Source organism: Prionailurus bengalensis, chromosome D3, assembly GCF_016509475.1.
Source record: "Prionailurus bengalensis isolate Pbe53 chromosome D3, Fcat_Pben_1.1_paternal_pri, whole genome shotgun sequence".
In the NCBI taxonomy this organism is placed as follows: domain Eukaryota; kingdom Metazoa; phylum Chordata; class Mammalia; order Carnivora; family Felidae; genus Prionailurus; species Prionailurus bengalensis.
Window position 1 is genome coordinate 65,976,091 of NC_057356.1, and position 23,267 is coordinate 65,999,357.

The 23,267-nt window shown below is 47.1% G+C and overlaps 1 protein-coding gene across 6 annotated transcripts in view; it reads left to right on the forward strand.

Annotated features, from left to right (window-relative positions):
- Positions 1-7,249: 7,249 nt before the first annotated feature.
- Positions 7,250-23,267, forward strand: part of SLC14A1 (solute carrier family 14 member 1 (Kidd blood group)) — a 40,767-nt gene continuing 24,749 nt past the window's right edge. The window contains exons 1-3 of one of the 6 annotated variants that reach the window (XM_043558712.1): positions 7,250-7,471; positions 16,037-16,100; positions 18,276-18,440. In XM_043558712.1, the coding sequence (XP_043414647.1) occupies positions 18,294-18,440 (147 nt within the window). In that variant the 5' untranslated portion in view covers positions 7,250-7,471; positions 16,037-16,100; positions 18,276-18,293. Of the gene's footprint in view, positions 7,472-15,227; positions 15,363-15,473; positions 16,101-18,275; positions 18,441-23,267 lie in introns of those variants that run through there. The other 5 variants (XM_043558710.1, XM_043558711.1, XM_043558715.1 and 2 more) reach the window with 5 other exon arrangements.

The window sequence follows — 23,267 nt, forward strand, 5'->3', positions numbered from 1 at the left end:
TACTCTCATCATCGTTTTCTTCCCTTTTCCAACCAGAAATATTCCTATTCAGTCTTCAATTCCCAGTCCAAATGTCGCCGGCATCTTTTGAGTGGAGTTCTTTGATTCTTAAGGCAAAGTTAAGTTTCCTTCCTCAACATTTCCATGGTACCTCAACTCCGACATTTTTTATCTGCTTTGTAACAAACGGGCTAATGGGATCTCTTTGCCCACCAGAGGTGGCCTTAAAATTGACCCCTCCACGGATCTTAGGCTCTGACTCAATGCCCTCATGCCAAGCCAGCAGTCACTCCATTTCAGTCTGGGGTGCCTGCTATGAGGTCAAGTGGCAGAGCTCAGAAAGCCTACGACAAATATTTTTTTTATGTTTTATTTATTTTTGAGAGAGAGCATGAGAGGGGGAGGGGCAGAGAGAGAGGGAGACAGAGAATCCCAAGCAGGCTAAGTGGTGTCAGCACAGAGCCCAATGGGGGGCTCAAACCCATGAACTGTGAGATCATGACCTGAGTCAAAGTCAGAGGCTCAACCGACTGAGCCACCCAGGTGCCCCTACAACAAATCTATTTTTAACATATATCCAGAAAAGTGAGAAAATCATAAGTGAATACTTTGTAAACGAATTTCTGATAAGTGAACATACTCATGTGATCAAGAAACAGAATGTTAGCAGCCTCCAGAAGCCCCTCAACAATTATATTTAAAAGTGCATTTCTATTTAAACTCATAATTTCAAAAATGACCCATCAAATTTCAAATATGCAAGCAGATACTTGCTTTTCCAAGACATTTTAGAAGGTACAGAAGCCAGACGCCCCTGAGGAAGCCACTCGGAGCATCTGGAGACACTGTGTCCTTTTCCAGAGCAACGCCCAGGCCCTCAGCTAACCTGCACCCCACAGTGGGCACTCCTGAGCTTTAGAGCTGACCTAGGATCAAGGGCAGCAGGTACATCATCTAATTGAGTGAAATCACTAATGACGTTTGAAGAACAAGCTCACATTGACTATAAGGACATTCCACGATAGGTTAATGGAAGTGAGGTCGTGAGCAGCTGCTGTGGGTCGCCTACCAACTCTGTGCCCATCTCTGCCAGGGACTTCCCATATACCACCCCCCAGGGAGACCATTGAGAGTGTCGTCCTATCTGAAAGAAGAGGGAGCTGAGGAGAGCTAACAGGACTTGTCCCAAATCTTCAGTCTGTCATGTTCAGAAGCCCCAGAACCAGGATTTCGATCCATCTGACTCCTGAGAACAACTTTCTAGAAGTAACAGCATAGGGAAAGGCACTGAGGTGGGAATGAGGACCACTTGTCCTGGGCACTTCCACTCTGGGGGAACGGACACACCCATGTGACATCCCACTGAGGAGCAATGAGAGTTAAGGACGGAGGGGGGGCGGAGGAGCACCCCACATCACAGAGCTGGTGGGCAGAGGGGTGGAGGAGCACCCCATTTCAGAGGGGCGTCCTGAAAATAGGTAGAGGAGCCTTAGTGAAGGGACTTCACTTGCCCCAACCCGCTACTTTGCCCCACCTGCCCTTCCGTGTATGGTTAAGAGTCTGTGGTGGGGACCTTGGTGTGTGTGTGTGTGTGTGTGTGTGTGTGTAATGTCTTAATACACATTTTTCTTCTGCATTTCTGCAGCTGTCTTGATGTTTCCCGTTGGCGTGTTTGGTAGTCCCCATTGCCCTGGTATTTTCCATTAGAGGAAGTGTACTGGCTCTGTTATCGACATATTGCCTTGGCCCCCAGCATCACACAGGGGTTAGAATGGTACCCTGACCTTCTGACCTAACATGCTTACAGGAAAAGCACAGGCCCAGCAGCCCACAAGTGGGACAACGAGCCTGGGTGGCTGTTCTGTGTGTGCCCGTATTCCAGCACATTCCTCTTCTCTCGAGAGGCCCCTGTGTTCCAGGGAGGAGTGCCGGGCAGCACGTCACCTACTACCCCCTCAGGCTGACATTCAAGGGTCTTCTGTGGGGCTTGTCCACCTGCCCAGGCGGCTTGATGCCCTGTGCTAACGGCAGCCACAGTGTCAAAGGTACCACGTGCCTTGGAGGTGGATGGCGTGGCTGGCTCCTGGCTCTACCGCCCACCAGCCCCAAACAGTTCGCCTCACCACCCCCTCTGTTTCCTCACCTTTTAAAAGGTGATGCCACCTGCAGGGATGAAGAAGCATCCGCCCTCCACCCCAGAAAAGTAGAAGTCCCAAAGGACAGAGCCAAGCAGCGGGTCCCAGCGCACGTGCTGAGTGGCTTCTTTTTTTTTTTTAATTTTTTTTAATGTTTATTTATTTTTGAGACAGAGAGAGACAGAGCATGAATGGGGGAGGGGCAGAGAGAGAGGGAGACACAGAATCGGAAGCAGTCTCCAGGCTCTGAGCCATCAGCCCAGAACCTGACACGGGGCTCGAACTCATGGACCGCAAGATCGTGACCTGAGCTGAAGTTGGACGCTTAACCGACTGAGCCACCCAGGCGCCCCTGTGCTGAGTGACTTCTGATGAATGGCTCTGCTCACTCCTCACCCTCCCTGCACCTTCTCACGGGGCCTGATGCTGGTTCCAACAGCCCCCAATAGCCACTAGGCTCTCATCTTCCCCATCACCTCTGGTAAACAAGCCCCAAGTTCAGTGTCTCCAGACCTGCACTCTTGCCCAGACCAGCCTTCCATCTCCAACTGCATCCTGGGCATTTCCACCGACCTGTCTAGACATCTCAAGCTCCCTGCCACAAAATGGACCTTACCTGCCTTTACTCTACCTCAGATTGTCATTTCAAAATTGTTATTAAAGAGCAATAGACTTATTGGAGCATCTGGGTGGCTCAGTCAGTTAAGCGTCTGACTCTCAACTTTGGCTTAGGTAATGATCTCACAGTTTGTGGGATTGAGCCCTGCATCAGGCTCTGTGCTGACAACATAAGACCTGCTTGGAATTCTCTCTCTCTCAATCTCTCAAAATAAATAATAAACATTAAAAAAAAACAAGAGTAATAGACTTCCCTTGAAGTGCACATATCGTTAGTACACAGGTTGGTGGATTTTCACAAACTAACACACCCCGGTAACCAGCATGCTGATAGAGACACAGAATGTCATCTGCCCCCAGAAGACCTTCCTGTTCCCCTTCCAGTGGTGGCTGACATACAGATTTCTCTCAGGTTAGCCTGTTTCAAACCTTGCGTAAATGGAATTACACAATCTATTATTATTCTTTTGTGTTTTGCTTCTTTTGCTCAATGCTGTGAGATGAATCCCTACCATGGCCAGGAGTTGTCAGGCACTCATTCTCTTGAGGCACAAATAGATCATTATTTATCCTCTCTACCACTGATGAACCATCGGGCTAGTTCCTATCTGGGGCTGTTACGAGCCGTACTGTACCGAACTTTGTGGTGCGTGTCTTTTGGTGTGATGGATGCACGTCTTTCGTCTGTGCATGTTGCTGGGAAGGAATTGCTGGGCAGTGGCTGTGCAGATGCCCACTTTAGCAGAGACTGCCAGGCAGTTCCCTAAAGCAGTTATAGGTACATTTCTTCCAGCAGTGGATGTGAGTTCTGGCTGCTCCACATCCTTGCCAACACTGGACGACATTTTTGATTGATTCAACTTTCACCCCGTGCCTATCTGTGTCCCTTCTGCCTTCCAGACTATCTCATATGTGCAGCCCTTTCCCGTTGACCCTGCCCTGCTTCAGGTTCAGGCCCTGTGAACTCCCGCCAGCCTCCCTAGCTTGGGCCTTCAGGCTCCGTGAAGCACTCCCGGCCAATCCTCCCTAAATGTGGCTTTAATCATCATGCTGTTCTTTCCACACACCTTCAATGGCTCCTCGTCTCCTATTACATTAGAGCTACATCTCTTCATTTGTCTGGCTTTGGACACTGTCTGCAAACCTAGTCAATGAACAAGTAGTCCCCATCTTTCCCTCAGGCCTCAACGCCACCTCTACAACTCTCGTATGGTGAATTCCAATGCCTCAGTCCCTCTCCCTGTAAGTCTGGGATGTCAGCTTCTCTGGCAGGAAAAATGTCCTCCTTGTTAGCAGTTCTGTAAGAAACCCCCCAGCTGGAGAGGGTTAGGGCTGGCAGAGGCTTAGAGAGCCTGGTCCAGCATCCCTGTTTCCAAAGAAGCCCCAAGTTATAAAGAATTTTTTTTTAATCCTGATGACTTGGCAGGTATTTTTGTGACTTTCTTAAGGTGACAGCTATCATTTCTTATTTGCTGGTAGCTTTGATCTGAAAGCAGGCAGAATTGGAGATATTAGCCGGATGGGGAGAAGAGGGGCAACAGATAGAAATTCCAAGTCAGCTCTGCTTTTAAAACTGCTTCTTGGTGAGAGAAACATCCTCACCAGCAGAAGCTCTCAAGCAGCCACCACATTTAAGGAGCTTTCTGATCTGTAGAAAGTTTCAAAACCTCCCGTCATTACAGAGAATCACAGAAATAAACGCAGAGGAAACAGAAATCAGATTTTTCTTACTTCTCCCAAATTTTAAAAAGGCAAATAAAACTATGTGTTTTGTTTGCTTACAGTTACTTATAGTTATCACTTAAATTCTTTACACAAGGGACCCCAATATACTCTAGTTCGTATTGCCCATCTTTAGAGCTTGGAGCATAATTTTGCTATTTGAAATGGCCAGAGAGGTTCATAGGCCCATCTTTTCTTCTATAATGTAGCATTTTTCTCATCTGTACTTCTTCTGATGCGGAGTCCTTCGGAAGGGATTCAATGCCTGGCTAGTGTATCCTATCGGGGGAAACCCGTGTCAGAGGACACCGTCAGTCTGGATGCCTTGCACAGATGGAGCACTGCCTTCCTTGGGGACCCGAGTGGGGGCTGGACCTGTGACCCACAGCACGCACCCTCCCGTGCAATCGTGAGGCTGTTCGCAACCCACCAACACGCCATGTTTCTCTCAGCTGACTCTCAGGTTTCTTCCTGAAAGGCTGTTCCATCTTTTCCTGCCTTCACCAAACGCTGCTCAGATGTCAAGGGCCCTATGAGGCCCGTACCTTCAGTAAAACCCCGTCTGCCTACTCCAGACACCACTGATAGTATCCAAAGTCTTCTAGCTCTAAGCTGCGTCTGCTCACGATTTAACACTTCATTGCACATCATCTTGTATCATTTAAGAGAGCCCTAAAAGCTGCCAGTTCTTGATTAAACTTGACAGGCATCTTGTCCCTCCCTGGAAGACTGCATGATGGGCTTTCTTGTGGGTTAATGATATTACACATCCCTTCTGTGCTGAAGGAAAAGTTCCTTTCTGCTCATAGCATGACCAGTGATCACATACAGCTTTGAACCTGACACTAATGCTCTCCTGTGTCTTACTGCTGCACCAGATGTGAGAACTATCTTATACTTTGTGCCATCCACTACAGTCATGAGGACTTACCTTCGTATGGCAGGATGGGAAATTGGGGATGAATAAATGGCAGATAACTAGAGGGAGGGGGGTGCCTCAGAGCATGGCCTACAGCCTGAGAGAATGCTAAGTCTGAGGTCAGCAGGAGAGCAGCGAATGGGCAAGGTGTCATGAGTATACAGCCTCAGCCCTGGGATGTGGAGAAAGGAGGAGTCAGCCATGCCCCACCCCCCAATCTTTGGAGAGCCCAGGCCTCCTGGGTTTAGGGTGAGCCCAGGTTGATAGCTGGGATTGGGGCTGTCTTATATCACAATCTCCACCATGGAGACCCTGAAGGTGCAGGCTTCCTTTCGGCTCACCCCTCCTCAGGATGACTCAGTGACCCAAGAACTGGGCAGCCTGAATGCCTGGAGATGGGGCTCAATCCTCCCTGATTTTAAGACAGTCCTAGAGTCAAGCCAGAGCCTCTGACCAGAAAGGCTGACCTGTAAGCTAGAGTGCTGGGTGCTTGGTGCCTATGGCTGGTTGACCTGTGGCAGAAGCAAATGAATAAGGGCCATCCATGTGTGTTCCAGAGGGCAGGGGCCCTGCCCCCTGGACTACATGTCCCAGTCATAATGCAGGATGCCACTCCGAGGGCTGTATTTGACACAAAACTATCTAAGTACCATACAAGAACTCACCCCAGCCTGTCAAGTCCCCACAGTCACGGGCTCATTCACCCATTTATTCATCCATATACTCAATGAAGAGCTATTGAGGATCTCTATGACCCAGACACTGAGCTCAAAACTGGGGCTACAGCAGCGAACAACATAGCCCAGACTCTGCCCTCAGGAAGCTTGCAGTTTAGTGGGCAAACTCAATGGAGCAAAAGCTCACATGATTATGTAATTACAGACAATGGTCAATGCTGTGAGAGAAAGAGAAACACTCTGGGAGATGTGTGCTGTGACTGTAGTCCTGGACTGAGAGTCACCTTCTCTCAGACAATGAGTCCCAGTGAAGGACAATTTAGCCACCCCTGCCTCCGCGTAGGAGGGATAGCAAATGGGAAAGCAGGTGTAGTTTGTAAAGTGTATTCAACATGTCTACTGGCTAGGGTAGGCTATAAAAAGTACAGTTCCACATGGGTGTTTTTGCCTTTCAGCCAAAGCAGTTGTATACCAGGGTGGGGTGGGGGAATTATTGCAGGACCCCCAGGGTAAAAAAGCCAAGGAATCCCAGATGGAGAACCAAGTGGTGGAGGCCCCCAAGGAAACTGTTCGGGGAAGATCCTGAGCCCTGGGGGGTGGGAGCTGTTCTGGCAGTGTGGGGGTGTTTGTCCTGTGGGTGGGCAGGATGCAGTGGCCTCTGGCCGGACCACAGGTGCCACTACTGGGCTCCCCAGGCAGGAGGAACATGCCCCTGTGCGTGCAAGCTTCCCCCTCTCGTGACCTGTGATAATCTCTCTGCGGTGACTGCGGGCCTCGAGGCACTCACCAAGCCCATGTGAAGCAATCGACACCAGGCAGAGGGTGAGGCCTGATGGAGTGGCCTGATGGAGTCTAATGGGATGATGAGGCTTCTACTGGAATGCTGCCTTCCAGCAGCATGGCCCAGCCTGTGACAGCATGCTCCATGCTGCCAGCTGGACCGGCACAATGACTCACTTGGGCTCTCCATGGCGTCTCCAACCAAGACGTTGGAATTTGTAAACGGTCGCCGCTCGGGGGTGGGGGTGGGGGTGGGGGTTGAATCTATCCCTTTTCACCAAGTCTCAAGGACAGGGATGTTTGAGAGGGTGCTTCCAAAACTTTAATGTGCATGCAAGTCCCCTGGGGACCTGGTTAAAATGCAGATTCTGATTCCAGCAGGCTGAGTGGGGCTGAGATTCTTCATTTCTAAAAAAATTCCCAGGGATGTCGAGGCTGCTGGTCTGTGGACACTTTAAAGACTTGAGAACATCGGTAAGAGTGAATGAAATTAAACATTCCCCACTTATTCGTAAGTGAGGAGGGTCAGATCCACCATCCATTACTCACTCAGCAAGCATTTGTTGAGCCCAAGAACTGAGGCCGTGATGGCACCACTGGCGGAAATAAGGAAGTCAGAGGTAAGAACTGTTTTAGATGCAAGTAAAGATAAAGATTACCTTTCCCTAAATGTCTTTCGTGTGCCATGATCCTGCTTAATCTTCGGATTTGGCAACGTAGGTATTGTTGATCTCCATAAATTTCATAATGGAATTAAGGCTTGGAAAGGTGAAATAATCTTCCCCAGGGTGGGATAGCTGGCTGGAATTTGAATCTGATCTGTGGAACTCCAAACTCCAAGCCATCTCACTATGACACATGTCCTTGTTTTAGAGGGTTAGGAAGTAGGATTGAATTCAGTCCAGTGGTTCTCAAACTTGCTGGCATGTTAGAATCATCAAGAAGACTTTTAAAGCTCCCACATCCCAAACCAATGACATCAGACTCTAGTATCAGTGTTTTATCAAGCTCCCCAGCAATTCCAATGTGCAGATAAGGGGGAGAGTCACTGAGCTAGTCTCGCTCCCCTTCTAATAAGTGAGACAATTTGAGAAGTTTATGGTTGAAGTCCATTCTCATCAGAACTAGTACCCCTCAATTCCTACTCCAGGACTCCTTCCAAGAATCCAGATAGACACAAAATGACATATCAGGGTGAAGCAAGACCAGAGAGGATGTAGGATGGAAGCGCTTGCCAGGGAAAACTACGTAGAAAAGAGCGGAAAATGTCAGCCGATGCTAAAGTACTATAATTTTAGTACCTGAGGCGAAAATTCAGAAAGAAAAACTCACCAAACCGAAGTCCTTGACTTATCTCTAAGTCATCCTAGCATATGCTAGACAATGGATAGATGAATGAATGGATGGAATAAGGAAGATGGGGTGGGTCCCATGGACAAGGAAATCTGAAACCCAAGTTGAGCAGACAAGTGGGGACTCATACTGGGATTAAGGGAAGGGATAATGATGGGAGAAAAGGTTTCACCTAGTATAAAGCTACCATCACAAAAGGGACTAGTCCATTAGGAAACCTTGTGTTGGGATTTTATTTTTAGGATTGGAATTGTTTTTTTAATAATAGGATGAAATGCACCAAGTGGAGGAAAAAATGGAGCAATCTGAAGCAAAAAAAAAAAAAGTTTAAAGCTTTTCTAAGACACTTGGCACATCATCTCTTGCCATAATCAAGATGAAGGACTGAGGCTGCCCACCAGCCCTTCACATGGAAATCTCAGATTCTAAACCAAGCAAAACTCTGGGTCCTCCACCTGCCCCCAAAGCTGCCTTTGGGTAACTTTTTACAACTTCCAGATTTATACCTTTACAGACTTATTACAAGTCTGTAATAGATATTAATTTGAAACTAGTTTTTCCCTTTAAAATTTTGGGGATGAGAAGTTATTGAGAAATTGGTGGTCAGGATTACATGGCAGTTGGCTCCCTCTCTGAGAGTCTGTAAACCCCAGATTCCGCAAAAGTATGAGTCAAGAGGAGTCAAAACTCCGAGTGACGTAGAATATTAAGAGTCCACCTGGGGATGTTGTTTTGCTCATCACTTATCAGTATGTTTGTTTAAATTTCTTACTGGATTTTTTCCCCTAATTCAACAGTGTTTAATTCATCCATCATTAATATCTTGTGTGGATTTAATTATGAACCCACAGACCTTCATCTTCAAAGATGACATTGCCTGAGCTCTATCTCAGGTGTTTTTCTGCAAAGAGGATGAACTTTTCCACAACCATCCAGGCTCCCCTGGCCCACTTTGTCACATTGGCCAAGGTTCCAAGAAGCTAAGTCCTAACCTGGCTTCTTCCATTTGGAAACAACATCATTGGGGTGTTTTTCCAACTAAGGATTACAATAGTGTTGAGAATTGCCATGCTTTCTTTAAAAACAAGAGTTTGTGATTAATTGTGAACTCTTCTTCTAGTCTATTGCCATTTTTACATCTTGTTTTAAATAAGAAATTGAAATTTTTTTATTTTCAAATAGCTATGTACAGAGAACAATGGCATTATAATGCTTAGGTGATATTTTTTAAGTTTTAACAAGAGATATTGCACCAAAAACATATAATGCCTTCTCCACTGGGTTTAATTTTGGTTTTGAATGAAACATGGAATCAATTTCATTCTCTAAGAACAAGGTGCAGTGTCAGACTTGCACGTGAATTCTCCCCCGTGTCTGTCATGGTATACCTGCACAACTGCGTTTCTTAAGCCAAGAATTGCTAAGGTTTGAGTTAAGGCTTCGAGTTGAGGATTGCTAAGGCTCTGATGTGAATCTGTGGCCAGTTAAAGCATAATAGCTCAACTAATCAGCTCAACTGAAAATGCAGTATGGTCCGCCTTTGAGCTGGTTGGCAGACAGGTAGCAGAGCTGGTTAGTTTGCTCTCAAGGTCCAGACTCTCCGCCTTTGGCCCCCACCCCAACTTGGCAGATGCCAACAGTGGGGAAAGAAGAGGCGAGGAGAACAGAAAGACGGGTGAGGGCCAGAAGATTCTGCATCCCTCTCTAGCTCTCAGCTGCCAGTTGGTAAGAGGCAAGGGATGGTAATAGTGTGCATTTCTGAAAACCACAGAACTGTGCAGCCAGCACTCAGCAAGCCTCCAGTTGGGACAAGCGTGAGGAGCCCGAGCCAGCTGCCACCTCCTGAGCTCCAGAGGGCAGCCTCACCTAACACGTCCACACCATCCACCATTCTTGGCGACATTCCTGCCAGGTCTCTCTGTGATGCTCTCCAGTGAGTAATCCCGATTCGGGAAGTAACCTCAGCCCGTCCCACTCAGACTCTGGTGGCTGATGTCTTTGGCAAGAGCCTGTAGCCCTTGACCCAGAGAGCCCCGTGGGCAATGGTGGTGCCAGGTCATCTCACTTTCTCTTCCGGGCCCAATTATAAAATAAAGCTCGACTCCCCAAGCTTGGAGCCAATATCACAATATCTTTAATGGTGAGGAAACAATTGAATGAGCTTTAAATTAGTCTCAAGAGAGAGTCAGGGAAACAGGGCTGTGCCACTCCCCAGCCCTCATTTTCCCCAACACTTCAATCCCTTCCTCAGTCTACTCAAGAGATTGAAAAGATTCTAATCCTACCCCCTTTCCTATTGTCTTTCATTGGGATTTGTTTTCAATCCTGGAGAAACAAAACACCAGCAGGACCATTGCTAGGTGACATGGCCCCTTTGTGCAAAGGCATCCTGACACCCTTTCCTCAAGACACTTTAGTACCCTCTGCAACAGTTTTGTTGCAATGAATACATAAATGTCTAGGATGTTAGTGGTACCACTTTAGACGTGGTGCATTTGTGCAGTGCACAACCTGCTCATCCTTAGACACTGTCTGTGGAGATAAGAGATCTACATGACAGACCTTAATGTGACCTGAGTTTAAGCTAAAATCTGGAAAGAAGGTGCTGCATGGAAAGAAGCCACCTGATAAAAGTCATGGCGGGGATGGAGATTCTCTCACCATTCTAATGTGTGCAGGAGAAACAATGAGCTTTTAAATGGAGCAGAATAATTGCATGACTGCATCTGAGAGCTAAAAATGTAGGCGCCTCACTGCCTCCTGCTTCTATCCAACCCCACGCTCCCCTGGCAAGGACAGGCAGTGAGAGAGACGCGACACTATGCGCCAGCTTGCCTCTTGGCTCTACATCTAGGGAACGCCTGTCACAAAGGGTGCCCCCCAAATGACGCTCAGGGTCAGTGTGAGTTTGGGCTCTCATCTGGTGCTTTTTGTCTGACTGTTTACCAAACGACAACGTTGTGGGCTCGGAACACACTGCAGAGGAACATTGTGTCCTGGATTTGCTGGTCCTGCTTCTCGGGGGAGGGGGGGGACAGGGGGGATAAGAAATGACTTGAGAATAAGTTTCTCCCATGCTCCCTCTGCCATTTAGAACCTGCTGCTCAGGATGCAAAAGACACTCACGGCCGGCCACACTTCCCGAGCGCGGGCACTCCAGCTGTGCTGTGCTGAAGTCATTTGTAAAGTTTAAGTGTCTATAGGTAAACCCAGAGCAAACAGCAGTCCAGACCAGGTGGTGTTGGGATAATTTCTGGGTCAAACAACACGTATTTAGAAACCCCTACAAATGCAAGACGTAGGAAACACTGAAACCATGTCATTATCCGTAACTTAGTTCTCCTTCTTCACCGTTTTTTTCACCTAGTTCCTTCCTCTTCTCACATATATTTTATGAACTTTCTCAAAACCTTTCTGGAGAGAGATCTGTTGGGAACAAAGACGACTCTTCGATCCCAACCTTGTTGTCTAGTATCTTCCAGTCCAGGTGGGATGGTGCAGCATAAGATACATTTTTTACAAAATAAAGGACAATGCCAGAGCTGTTGCGGGGCCAGGGGGTATGGTCGCCGGTCTAGTGAGGAATAGGGACATAAATTGCTTTTGGTTCCCAGGAGTGTGGCATGGACAGGAGTCTGCTACGAAATCCAAACAGAGGAAGAAAGAAAGTGGGGTGTGAGGGTTTGGGCAGAGCAGGTGGGGAGAGGAGAGAGAGAACTTTCTAGGAGCAGAAATTCTATGGAGACATTCAGAGGAGGGAAAACTCTGCATACATTCGGTTGTGATAGAGCCAGACCGAGGGCTGGCAGATGGGTTCAGAGAGCCAATGGAGGAGAGGGGCGCACACAAGGGGGAACTGGCAGGGGGACTCAGGGCAGGTGAGAAAAGAAAAGGAATGTCTGGGCTTAAACACTCAGCCAAAGATATGCTGTAAATGATAGCAGGAGATGCTGGAGAAAGAACTGAGAAAAAGGCATCAAATTCTGCAACGAGGGTTGAAAAGCACCTAAGAACCCAGGTTTGCACCCATTGGGTGCCCAATCGTCCCTCTGCTCTCCTGCTCAGGGGGTTCTCTGCAAAGCTCCTGGGTGACAGTAGACACTTGCGCCTGGGGATCTTGCAGGACAAAAACTCAGGAAGCCTCATCAGCCAGCCACCTATCCCCGAGTTGTTGCTGAACAGTGGTCTCCATGCTCATAACTCTGCCCCTTCTGGTGTCACAGCCGGGAAGATTTTCCCCGTGTCCAAGCTGGGAGGAGGGACCTTTTGGGAAAGCTCAAGGACAACCCAACCTCTATGGAGACAGGGAGGCGTTGGAATGGCAGCACCTCCACGGGTCAGGCACAGAGCTTTACCAATTATCCTTGCCAAAACTCATCACAACCTTTTTAGTGAGGAATCTCACTTTCATAAAGGGGTGCGCATGTATCTAAGGTAAAACATCTAGGAACTGACAAAGCGAGGATTCGAACTCAGGTCCGCCTGACCCAGAAGCCCACATGGGCACGCTGCCTCTTGTACACACACACCACATAGCAAGGCTGCATTTTGCAAGCGGTACGTTAGGTGTGACTTTACAGGAAGTGGGGAAGAGGATGGGGAGGGATGAGGAAGGTGGTCCTGCCAAGAAGATTTGGGACTCAATTCTGACCAAGGCCACTGAGGCAGAAGGCTGCATGGGTGCCGTGTGGAGGCGGCTTCAGGATTAGGATCGATGTGTTGAAGGCCACGTTCACGAAGTTAATCAGTGAATTAGTGAAAAGCAAAGCATGGGCAGCAGTTGGAAATATTGGATGGTGCTGAAGTACATCAAAGTACAAACTTTGGTGTTAGACTTTGGATGAGTTATTTAAACCCTGTGAGCCTCTGTTTTCTCATCTGCAAAATGGGGATAATAGCATTTAACTCATGGGGTTTTTTGCAATTTTTTAAAATGTTTATTTTTGAGAGAGAGAGAGAGCGTACAAGTAGTGAAGGGGCAGAGAAAGAGGGAAACAGAATCCGAAGCAGGCTCCAGGCTCTGAGCTGTCCGCAGAGCCCAATGTGGGGCTCAAACTCACATACTGCGAGATCATGGCCCGAGCTGAAGTTGGACGCGTCAGATGCTTAACCAACCAACTGAGCCACCCAGGTGCCCCTAATGTTTATTTTTGAGAGAAAGAGAGAGAGAGCACGTGCGGGAGAAGGGCAAAAAGAGAGGGTTAACGAGGATCTTCGAAGCAGGGTCTGTGCTGACAGCAGCAAGCCCAACAAGCCTGATGTGGGGCTCAAACTCATGAACCATGAGATGTAAGACCTGAGCCGAAGTCTGATGCTCAACCAGCTGAGCCACCCAGGCACCCCAGACTCTTACAATGTTTAAATGGCTGATGGGAATTAGAATGAAGTGATTAGCACAGTGCCCAGCACACAGAGTGATTCTCAACCACTCCCACCACGCTTACCTCTTACTGCGATCGTTATTACTGTGAGGGAAGGATTTATGTTCCATTTGCACGAGGAACTTCTAGAAACTAGTGTGATTCCTTTCATTCCCATTCCAGGCCCTCTGACTGTCCTCTTGACATTCATTTTTCCCTTTCAGGGTAACCCAGGAGCTTATTTTCTCCTTATTTTCCTATGACAAAATGTTGGAGGCAGATTTCCCTGAAGCTCAGAACTGTAATCATGAACCTGGACCTCTGGTCTCCTCCTAGACCTCAGACACACACACACACACACACACACACACACACACAGGCATGAGCACACACACACACAGGCACACACACACACACACACCCCCTGAGCTGCAGCAGGTAGGAGTGGGGGCTGCCCACAAAGGGAGACCTGTGGTTTCGTGGGTGTCCAGTGGGAGGAGCCAGAGAGTCGCAGCTGCCTCGAGGACCTCTGACTAGCCCTTCAGCTCCAACAGGAGGCCAGAGGCCCAGAAGACAGAAACATCATGACATCTGCAGGGCTTTCTGGGGGTTGTCTGGTTTTTTGTTTTTGTTTTTGTTTTTGTTTTTAATTCCGTGCTCCATGAAGTGCACCTGAGTTAGTTAGATTCCTGCCATAACAGAGAAAGCCCCAAAAACTGAAGTTTAAGAAGGATGGGGGAAGAAATAGATTTTTCACTTGAATTTTAGATTCCTCTGCTATGGAATGTTTGCATCCTGACTATTAAAAGGCAGCAGAGTTTGTCCTGGGATCCACACCTGGAAAAAAGGACATTCCAGGGAACTTTTATTTTTGGTTCCTTCTAACTGGGGAAAAGGGCAGGTCGGTTTCCAGAAAATGAATTGCATGCCCCTTGCCCTCCCCACCCTCACACCACACCCCTCGGGACTTTGCTGGATTCCTACACCTGTGCAGAAGCTGCGTGGTGTCTAAGAGAAAATTCCACCGGGAGCAGTCACGTAGCACAGGAGCCTACAGTATAGCAACCTGACCCTCAGTTTCTAGTTTTCAGGGACACTATGTTGATCTTTTTTAGTTACAAACATTCCCCGAAATATTTCACGGTGAGGGCAGGAGCTAAAGCAAGAGGGAAAAGACGAAGTTGCAGGATTATCCCTGGGCACAGATCTTGGAGCACCACACAGAGATGGCACCAAATCAAGGCCAGAGGGGGAGACAGAGAGAGAGAGAGAGAGAGAGAGAGAGACATCAGCAGAGAGAGGAAGAGAGAGCGACACAGAGAGAGGGAAACAAGAGACAGAGGAGAGACACACACAGAGAGAAACATCAGCAGAGAGAGACAGAGAGGGACAGGGAGGAAGGGAGGGAGGGAGCGAGGGAGGGAAGGGAAGAGAGAGAAACATCAGCAGAGAGACAGTGAGAGAGAGGAAGAGAGAGAGGGAGGGAGGAGGAGGGAGAGAAACAGCAGAGAGGTGGGGGGGAGGGAGGGAGAGAGAGAGAGAGAGACATCAGGTACAGGACAGGGGACTGGTCCTCTGCAATGCTTTGGCCCTGGGGCTCGAAGTGGGAGGAGAAAGCCAAGTGCAGGGGCGGGGGGGGGGGGGGGGGGGGGGGGGGGGGGGCGTGCAGAGCCAGTTTGAGTATAAAACTGTTAGGTGCCTCCTCCCAGTGCTATCTCCTCCTGAGCACCTCCCTCTCAGTCGAGCCCAGCAGGGCTCTATCAGCCAGTGCCTTCTGCCACCAGGAAGCCCGTGGAGTGTGAGTACCCTCCTCCTCCTCATTTCTATTCATTTCCAACTGCTCCTTGCTGCCGGTTCGTCTTCTTACTCCTAATTGTTGCTTTTCGCCCTTTTCTTCTCTTTAATGAAGAAATACATCTCAGATGGTTGCAACTGAGTAGAAGCAGCCAAGTCCGAGTCCTGGCAGTCTAGAAAGCAATTCACCAAGGCCGCGGGCTTCTTCCTGGAAGCCTGGAAGCAATGTCTTTGCTCATGGTTTCCAAAGCAGGGTAGAAGGAGCACCTGAGTTCCATGTGCAAGCGGGGTTTGGGCAAGCAGTCCACTGCACCTGCCGAATGACCCTGGGTTCATCAATGCTGTATGGGAGTTTCGAGCGTGTTCTTGAAATAACTGAGTAAAGTTGGAAACCTATCATTTTGACTCAAAAAAAAGTGGGGTGCTAGGAACGGCCCTTCCCAACTCTGGCTCTGTGCACCTCTCTGCCTGTGCCGTCATGCTGACGGGAGTGTGCTGGCCCATCGGAGAGCCCAGCGGCCACACTGCAACCATAGATCTCACAGCTTCTTTGCTGCTGCATTTTCTGGCGTGGAATTCAGACCTCAAGGCTTCTAGGAGTGGTGCCTTCTGAGGACAGAAGTGTTTTCCTCAGGAGACAAGAACACCTGACAGCATTTTCTTTGTTTCTGATAACAGCTTTAAAGAACACCGAGCACCTCCTACCACTTCAGACCAAAAGCTACCTAAAATCAGGATTATTGTAAGTACCAAATAAATGTCAATGCTTTCGTTCTCTTTGTGATAGAGCGTGAATGTTTAAATGTTTCCTTCTAGGTCTGTACCCAAAACTTTTCATTGTTTTTTTTTAAGTGATACTTGAGCCATAGAAAATTAAAGACTTTCGGGTCTCTCCAATTGCACAGATTTCTAATATACCCTGGCAACAGAATGAGTTTTATTTCATAGACTAAAATAAGGAGTGTTGGTTGAATTGAAATCCTGATATTGTCTTGTATTGGAATAAGTACCGCTTCCTTTCACTGGTGATTTGGGTTATGACAAGCGCTTTCTGACTCCCGCTGGAAAGCTCAACAGGTGCAGCTTCCAGAATATTCCTCAGATGTTGTGAGGATGTGTCAGTGATAGAAAAGAACGAGGCTCTCTTTGAGGTACAGGGTCATGCCTGTTTGTCAGGAGAGTCACTGTTTCCAGCAAGGGCGTGGGGTGAGAATGGGGGTGACTGGGCCCTTGGTTGTTGTTGGCCCCCACCCCCACCCCAGGGTTATTTCAAGGTGGCCATGAACACAGCCTGTGTGCGCTGCATCCCTGAGCACTCTGCAGACCTCCTCTTTGAAGAGGGGCTCCTTCACTGTTTGTTGACTTGAATAGACTCTCGGGTGGCATTACTGTGCCTGGCTCCGGGAAGACAAAAAACCACCACAGCTTCCGTGTTGCGCGAGGCTGACTCTGCCGAGTAAACTCTGATGGTCCCCACTCTGAACCTCAGTTTTCTCTTCTATAAAATGAAGGCTCGAACTACGTGCTCTTTACGACCTCACCCAGCTCTCAATTTTTCTCTCGTGGCTCTAAGAAAATACTGATGTTGAGCTCAAGGATATTGTCCTCTTAGATGTGTGTGATTTGGGTGGCAGGGGACAGGCAGGAGCCATACAGGGGCCAGAGGGGTAAAAACCGACACGGAGGGAATGTGACAGTCCCTGCTTGTCTCTTCTATTTTCTTCTCTCCTTTTTTTTAAACCACGGGTAAGATGAGAGCCCTGCCATTGGTTTTTCATAATGTCGTTCTTTATCAAACAAAAAAAATGCATAATGCAACCCACAGACACTTCTGTTTGGTACTTAACTAACCGGGTAGTTTAACCACGGATAAACCCCTACACACACAATTTTTTCTAAGACATGTCAGTAACATTTTTCACAATTGTGGCTTCTTCAAAGCAAGCTGGTAGAGGAAAGTAAAAATTAAAATAAAGGTGAAAAAAACTACCACACACACAGGCAACTTTTCTGGAACTTCTGAAGGAAGAATGATATCCCTGAATGGAATGGAAGTTTTTCTTTTTTAAAATAAAACTTAGAGGGGCACCTGGGTGGCTCAGTCGGTTAAGTGTCCAACTTCAGACCAGGTCATGATCTCATAGTTCGTGAGTTTGAGCCCCGCATCAGGCTCTGCACTAACAGTGCAGAGCCTGCTTAGGATTCTCTCTGTCCCTTTCTCTGACCCTCCCCCACTCTCTCTCTCAAAATAAATAAAATAAACTTTTAAAAATAAATAAATAAAACTTAGGAAGAGTTGCCACGCTTGTTGAATTCAACTAAGGATTGTTTGCTATTAACAAGATGATATCCAATATTTAACAATTCTTATTTTGATACAAGAAAAAAAAAATGCCACTTAGCAGTCTCTGAGACGGGGCTCTTGCTGTGCATTAAAAGTGTGGCTCATATCTTACTACAGAAAATAGAGCCCACGCCCATGCCTTCTTCTGTTTGTAAAGAACAAGGCTGAGGGAAGTTGTTACATTGGCATTGGTCCCCAAGATGGAGCCCTAACAGTTTGCCTGAAGCATGTCCCAGCCTGAAGCCCACCCCTCCCTCTAGACAGGCTTCAGATCTACCAACCTCCTGCTAGCAGAGAAACACAGCAGAACAAAGTCTGTGCGGTGGTCTCTGTGCAGGGTGGTTTGACATCATTTTTTCCTTTTATTTTAAACAAAGTAAAATGAACATTCCATGTCTGTAGTCAGCTCATTGTCCCTTCTTGTTGACGGAGAAATGTGCCTTCTCTGCTGGCAGTCTCCATCTGGGGCCACAGCTCTGCTCCCCAGAAACCCACCGGGCACCTCCTGCCTCCCACCACCCTGCATTTCACGTGCTCATCCTTCTGATTCACGTCTTTTTGCCCTCTGTCAAGTATGGAGAGAAAGGAAGGATGAATGGACAGTCTTTGTTTGGCGGCTCTGGTGATGCCCTTTGTGGTCCTCTTTGGAAAGACTCTTTTGGAGTTAAGGTCGGTGAGGCTGCGTGCAGAGGCTCCTCCTGGCACAGCTTGGCCCAGGCGCGTGGGCCACCGGAACAGGTATGATCCCTCTTTGCAGCCTCCGTCTCCAGGAACGTGGGGGCCTGCCCTCCACGCTCTGGTGTGTCTTTTCTGAACACAGCCTGGGAAGTGGGGTCCTCATGCTCTGCTGAGTGGTGTGGCTTGAGCTCAGTGGCATACACAAGAGTCATGGCCGAGAAGTCACAGGGTGCTCATCTTGGGTTAGATGCTGACTAATGAGTTTTGGTAACAGTGGAAAAGTGAGGAAACAAAGTAGTCTGGGGTTTAATCTTACCCTGCTTCTACTTAATTAGAGCTTCTTCCTTTCATTTTCTTGTCTTTTTAGTTAAATTTCATGACCTACTTAGACTTAAGAAATCTGAGTATCAGTAGAGGTTCCCTGCTGCATTCTCTTCCCGATTGGAATTATTAAAGTTCCCCCCAAGACCTGCAAATAGTCAAGCGTGATAGAATTCTAAGGTGAACTACAACCTTGAAGTTACTGGTTTCTCATGACCAGTGCTCGTGCCTGAGTTCTGGAGCAAGTTGTCAGGATTCAAGGGGTTCTGGAAGTGTTTAGTAGTTTAGAACGCATGGTTCCTGGGGTGGGGTGGGGGTGCCACAGCAGCACCTGTCTGCTTAACTCGGGAGAAGAGCCCTCTCTCTAGGGCATGGTACCCCAACAACTCATCCCAACATGTGGGTACTGGAGACATAAATCACAATAAGCCTTCTATGGCTGTGGATTTAGACAAAAAATAACCCAGGCTTTAACGTTGGGTGGCTCCGCAGGGAGCTCAGGCCATGCAGGTTCTCAATCACGTCTGGCCAGTTAGAATATCGAGTCTGGCATCTGTTATCTCCAAAATCTCTGAGGTGGTGGTGTTTTTTAAATAAATAAATAGATGCCAGAAATTTCAAGAACATGAATTTGTTCACTCTGGAATAACCTATACATTTAATTGTTTCTGTAGTTGATAGAAAACTTGTAATGTTTTCATTCAGTGCTGCATCTGTAGAAACTGACTTCCTCAATTACAGAAACTCGAAGCAATTGTGTCTGAGGTCCTTGACGTTGCCTGGGATGAATCCTGATGCCTCTCACAGATCGGTCTAGCTTTGCACGTGGGTCACTAGAGCTGAGGAAGTTACTTACTGAGCAATACGGTCAGTTATAAGATTTAAAGAGGAAGATATATGAAAATAAATGATAGGTATCACTTAGATTATAAAATAAAAGATAATTTTTCATAATTGCTTAGAATTTGAATAGTTTTCCATGTTTAACTCTGGGGCCAGCTGAGCTCCATATAGGCAAAGTTTTGATTCCTGACCTCCTACAGCAATTTTCAATTTAAAAATTTCTTAATGTCAAGGTTCATTGGAAATCTCACAAATGCTGGTGTCTAACACTATTTTGCCAAGACGAAATGAGCTTGCTCTAGAATTCGTTGCATAAATAGCTTCTTTTTTGCGTAATGATTAATGGCTGGCCATTGTTTAAAAGTGGAGCAGTTAGTTGGGCAGTGAAAGAATGGAATTGAAGTGTAATGGTTACTCAATAAAAAAATCAGTGACCCACATTGATTTCTGTACTGGAATTAACAGAAGCCAAAACTAGACAGGATTGCAAAAAATAAAAATTTTGAAAAGGCGTAACTTTATTATCTTTTAATAGGTGTTTGTTGGCTATGGTAAATGCAACAGTGATGGGGTCAAAAATAGCCATGAGAACCCCTTATGCACAGCCTGGCCACAGGGAGAAGATGAGCTGGTTTATCTGCATAGATTTGGGGTATTACATGTCTTATATGCCTGTGGCTTCAACATGCCACTTGTGCCTCCTGGGATCTGAGAGTTTTGATGTTTTCCTACTCCCTGCTCGCCTGGCTGTGCTCTTGGCATTTCTTGCATGCTCACGGTGGTCTTGCCATTGTCTTTCTCTCTTTGCCTATCTCTGGGATTACCTCATTGGTATTCTTCATTTGTTTCTACCATTGGCACGATGAAAACTTCATTGTTGTCTGGTGGGTACCATTCTGGTGATGCTGGTGCTTTCCTATCATATAGTTATCATGAGAAGGGAAGAGCCTCGTAGTGAACACAAGCCACAGTCATATTAGCATTTTCCCAAGGCACGCTGACTATAATCATGCCTCGTACGTTCTTATGTTTTACAATTCCTAGATTACAACTCTTTGGTTTTCAATAGCTTGGTTCACTTTTACCTTTTCCAGTGTCTATACTTTGTGGAATATTAACCTTGTCTGTTTTTCAACATTTAAATAACAAATCCCCAAAACAAAGAATGTCTGAGGCAGTTGCCCGATGCGGGGACATATTCAAGCAATCTTTGAGTTGGAGAGTGTCTATGAGGGGCTTTACTTAGGCTGTGTCAACGCATACAGACTGTCTTGTAAACAATTCTGCCCTTTCAAACCTTAAAATCTCCAGCAATTTTCCATTTTTTGTGTGTGTGTAAAATAAAAACTTAATTTTACAAGGCTGCTTGGGACTTCTAGGAAAAGTGGTGGAGTAGGAAGACCCTAAGCCCACCCTGTCCCATGGATACATCTAGCTAACACTCACTTCAATGTAAATAACCCAGAAACCACCCGAAGACTGGCAGAAACAAACACCACAGCTAAATGTAAAGAAGAAGCCACATGGAAGAGGGTAGAAAGGGCAAAGACACGGTCAGGAGCTAAACGGACCCACAGGTTGGTCCATGGTCATGAGGGAGTCCAGGGCACAGAGAGAGGACAGAAACAGACCCCTGGACCAGGGAGCCCACACAGGGAAGACAAATCCCCATAACATTTGGCTTTGAAAACCAGAGGGACTGAATTTCATGAGTTCTCACAATGAGCGGGACTTGAAATCTGAAACTTTAAAATCAGCAGACTTGGCACTAGGAGAGCAGAGCAGGAGAGAGGAAACTGAGGCCCTGTGCTTAAAGAGACTGCACAACAGCCCTGTAGAGGCACAGCAGAGATGCAGCAGTTTGAAAAACGCCTGGGACATGCAGGAGAAAGAGTTATCTACTCGTCTCAGAGCACGTCCTGGAGGGACAGAGATCACTGGAGCTGGCAGGTGCCACTTCCCTCCCATGCCCCCCGGCATAAAGACACCACCACCTGCAGGAACCAGAGAGGCACTTGCAGTAGCTACCTAACTTGCTAAAGCAACTCCCCTGCTGATCCACCCCCTACAGACACACCTGCCTCAGCCCCAACGATGCAGGGCCCCTTTTGGCTGGAGCCCATTCAGGGCAGTGCCACAGGCCTGGCAGAGTACAAGCAGGCCCGACAGGACAGGTGGTGGACTCCCTCCTGACCACCACTCCAAAGTGACTCCTGCCCCGGGGAAAGGGAAAGATAACCACACACACCAGTGAGACTACAGCCCCAGCAGTGGGCTGGGGGAAGACATCTGTCTGACTGCAGGCCCTGCCCACCAACAAAAGCCTCTCAGTGGACAGCACGGGGAGAGCACCCTGCAGATGGGTGCTACCGCATCTCTGGCAAATGCCTGGTCTGACTCAACTCAAGCCCCAGGTGTCCTCAGACTGGCCCACTAACACCACACGGACCAAACCCTGCCCACAACAGGCAAAGAAAGTCGCTGCAGATGACCGGACTGAAGGAGAAATCAGCTCAGTCACAAAAGCTGGATGCACACAGCACACTTAGAAGACACCCCTGGAGCACCAGGTCCTGGTGAACAGGGGACGCTGCACTGCAGGGCACTACAGGACCTCTTCATAAGGCCATTACTCTCCAGTGCAGGAGACATATCTGACTTTCCTAACACAGAGAAACAGATGCCGAGACAGACAAAATGAGGAGACAGAGGAATATGTCCCAAATGAAAGAACAGGACAAAATCACAGCAAGAGATCTAAGCTCATGGAGATAAGTAATATGTCCGATAAAGAATTTAAAGAAATGATCATAAAGATACCCACTGGACTGGAGGAAAGAGTGAGGGACAACAGTGAGACACTTAGTGATGATAAAAAAAAGAACCAAACAGAGATGAAGAACACAATAAATGAAATTAAAAATACACCAGATGGAATAAATAGCAGACTAGAGGAAGCGGAACAAATCAGTGACCTAGAGGACAGAGGAAAGGAAAGCAATCAAGCTAAGCAAGTAAGAGGGGAAAAAATTATACAAAATGAGAATAGACTTAAGGAACTCAGTGACACCATCAAGGGTAATAACATTTGCATTATAGGGATCCAGAAGAAGAGAAAGTAAGGGGGGGGCAGAAAATTTATTTGAAGAAATAATAGCTGAAAAATTCCCAAATTTGGAGAAGGAAACAGAAATCCAGATTCAGGAGGCAAAGAGAGCCTCCAACAAAATCAAGCCAAGGAGGTTCCCACCAAGACACATAGTAATTAAAATGGCAAAAAGTAGTGATAGAATTTTAAAAGCACCAAGAGAAAAGAAAATGCATACAAGGGAAGTCCCATAAGGCTATCAGCTGATTTTTTCAGCAGAAACTTTGCTGGCCTGAAGGGAATGGCATGATATATTCAAAATGCTGAAAGAAAAAAATCTGCAGCCAAGAATACTCTATCCAGCAAGGCTATCATTCAGAATAGGAGAGATAAAGAGCTTCCCAGACAAACAGAAGCTAAAGAAATTCACGAGCACTAAACCAGCCCTAGAAGAAATGTTAAGATAGGAGACTTTTTGAGTAAAAAGCAAAGACCACAAGTAAGAGTAAGGAAAGTAGGAAACACAAAAGCAATGAAAACAAAAAGTGTATCTGCAAAAATCAAAGTACTCACAAAATAAAAGGATGTAAAGTATGACACCATATACCTAAATATAAGGGCAAGTGGAATAAAGA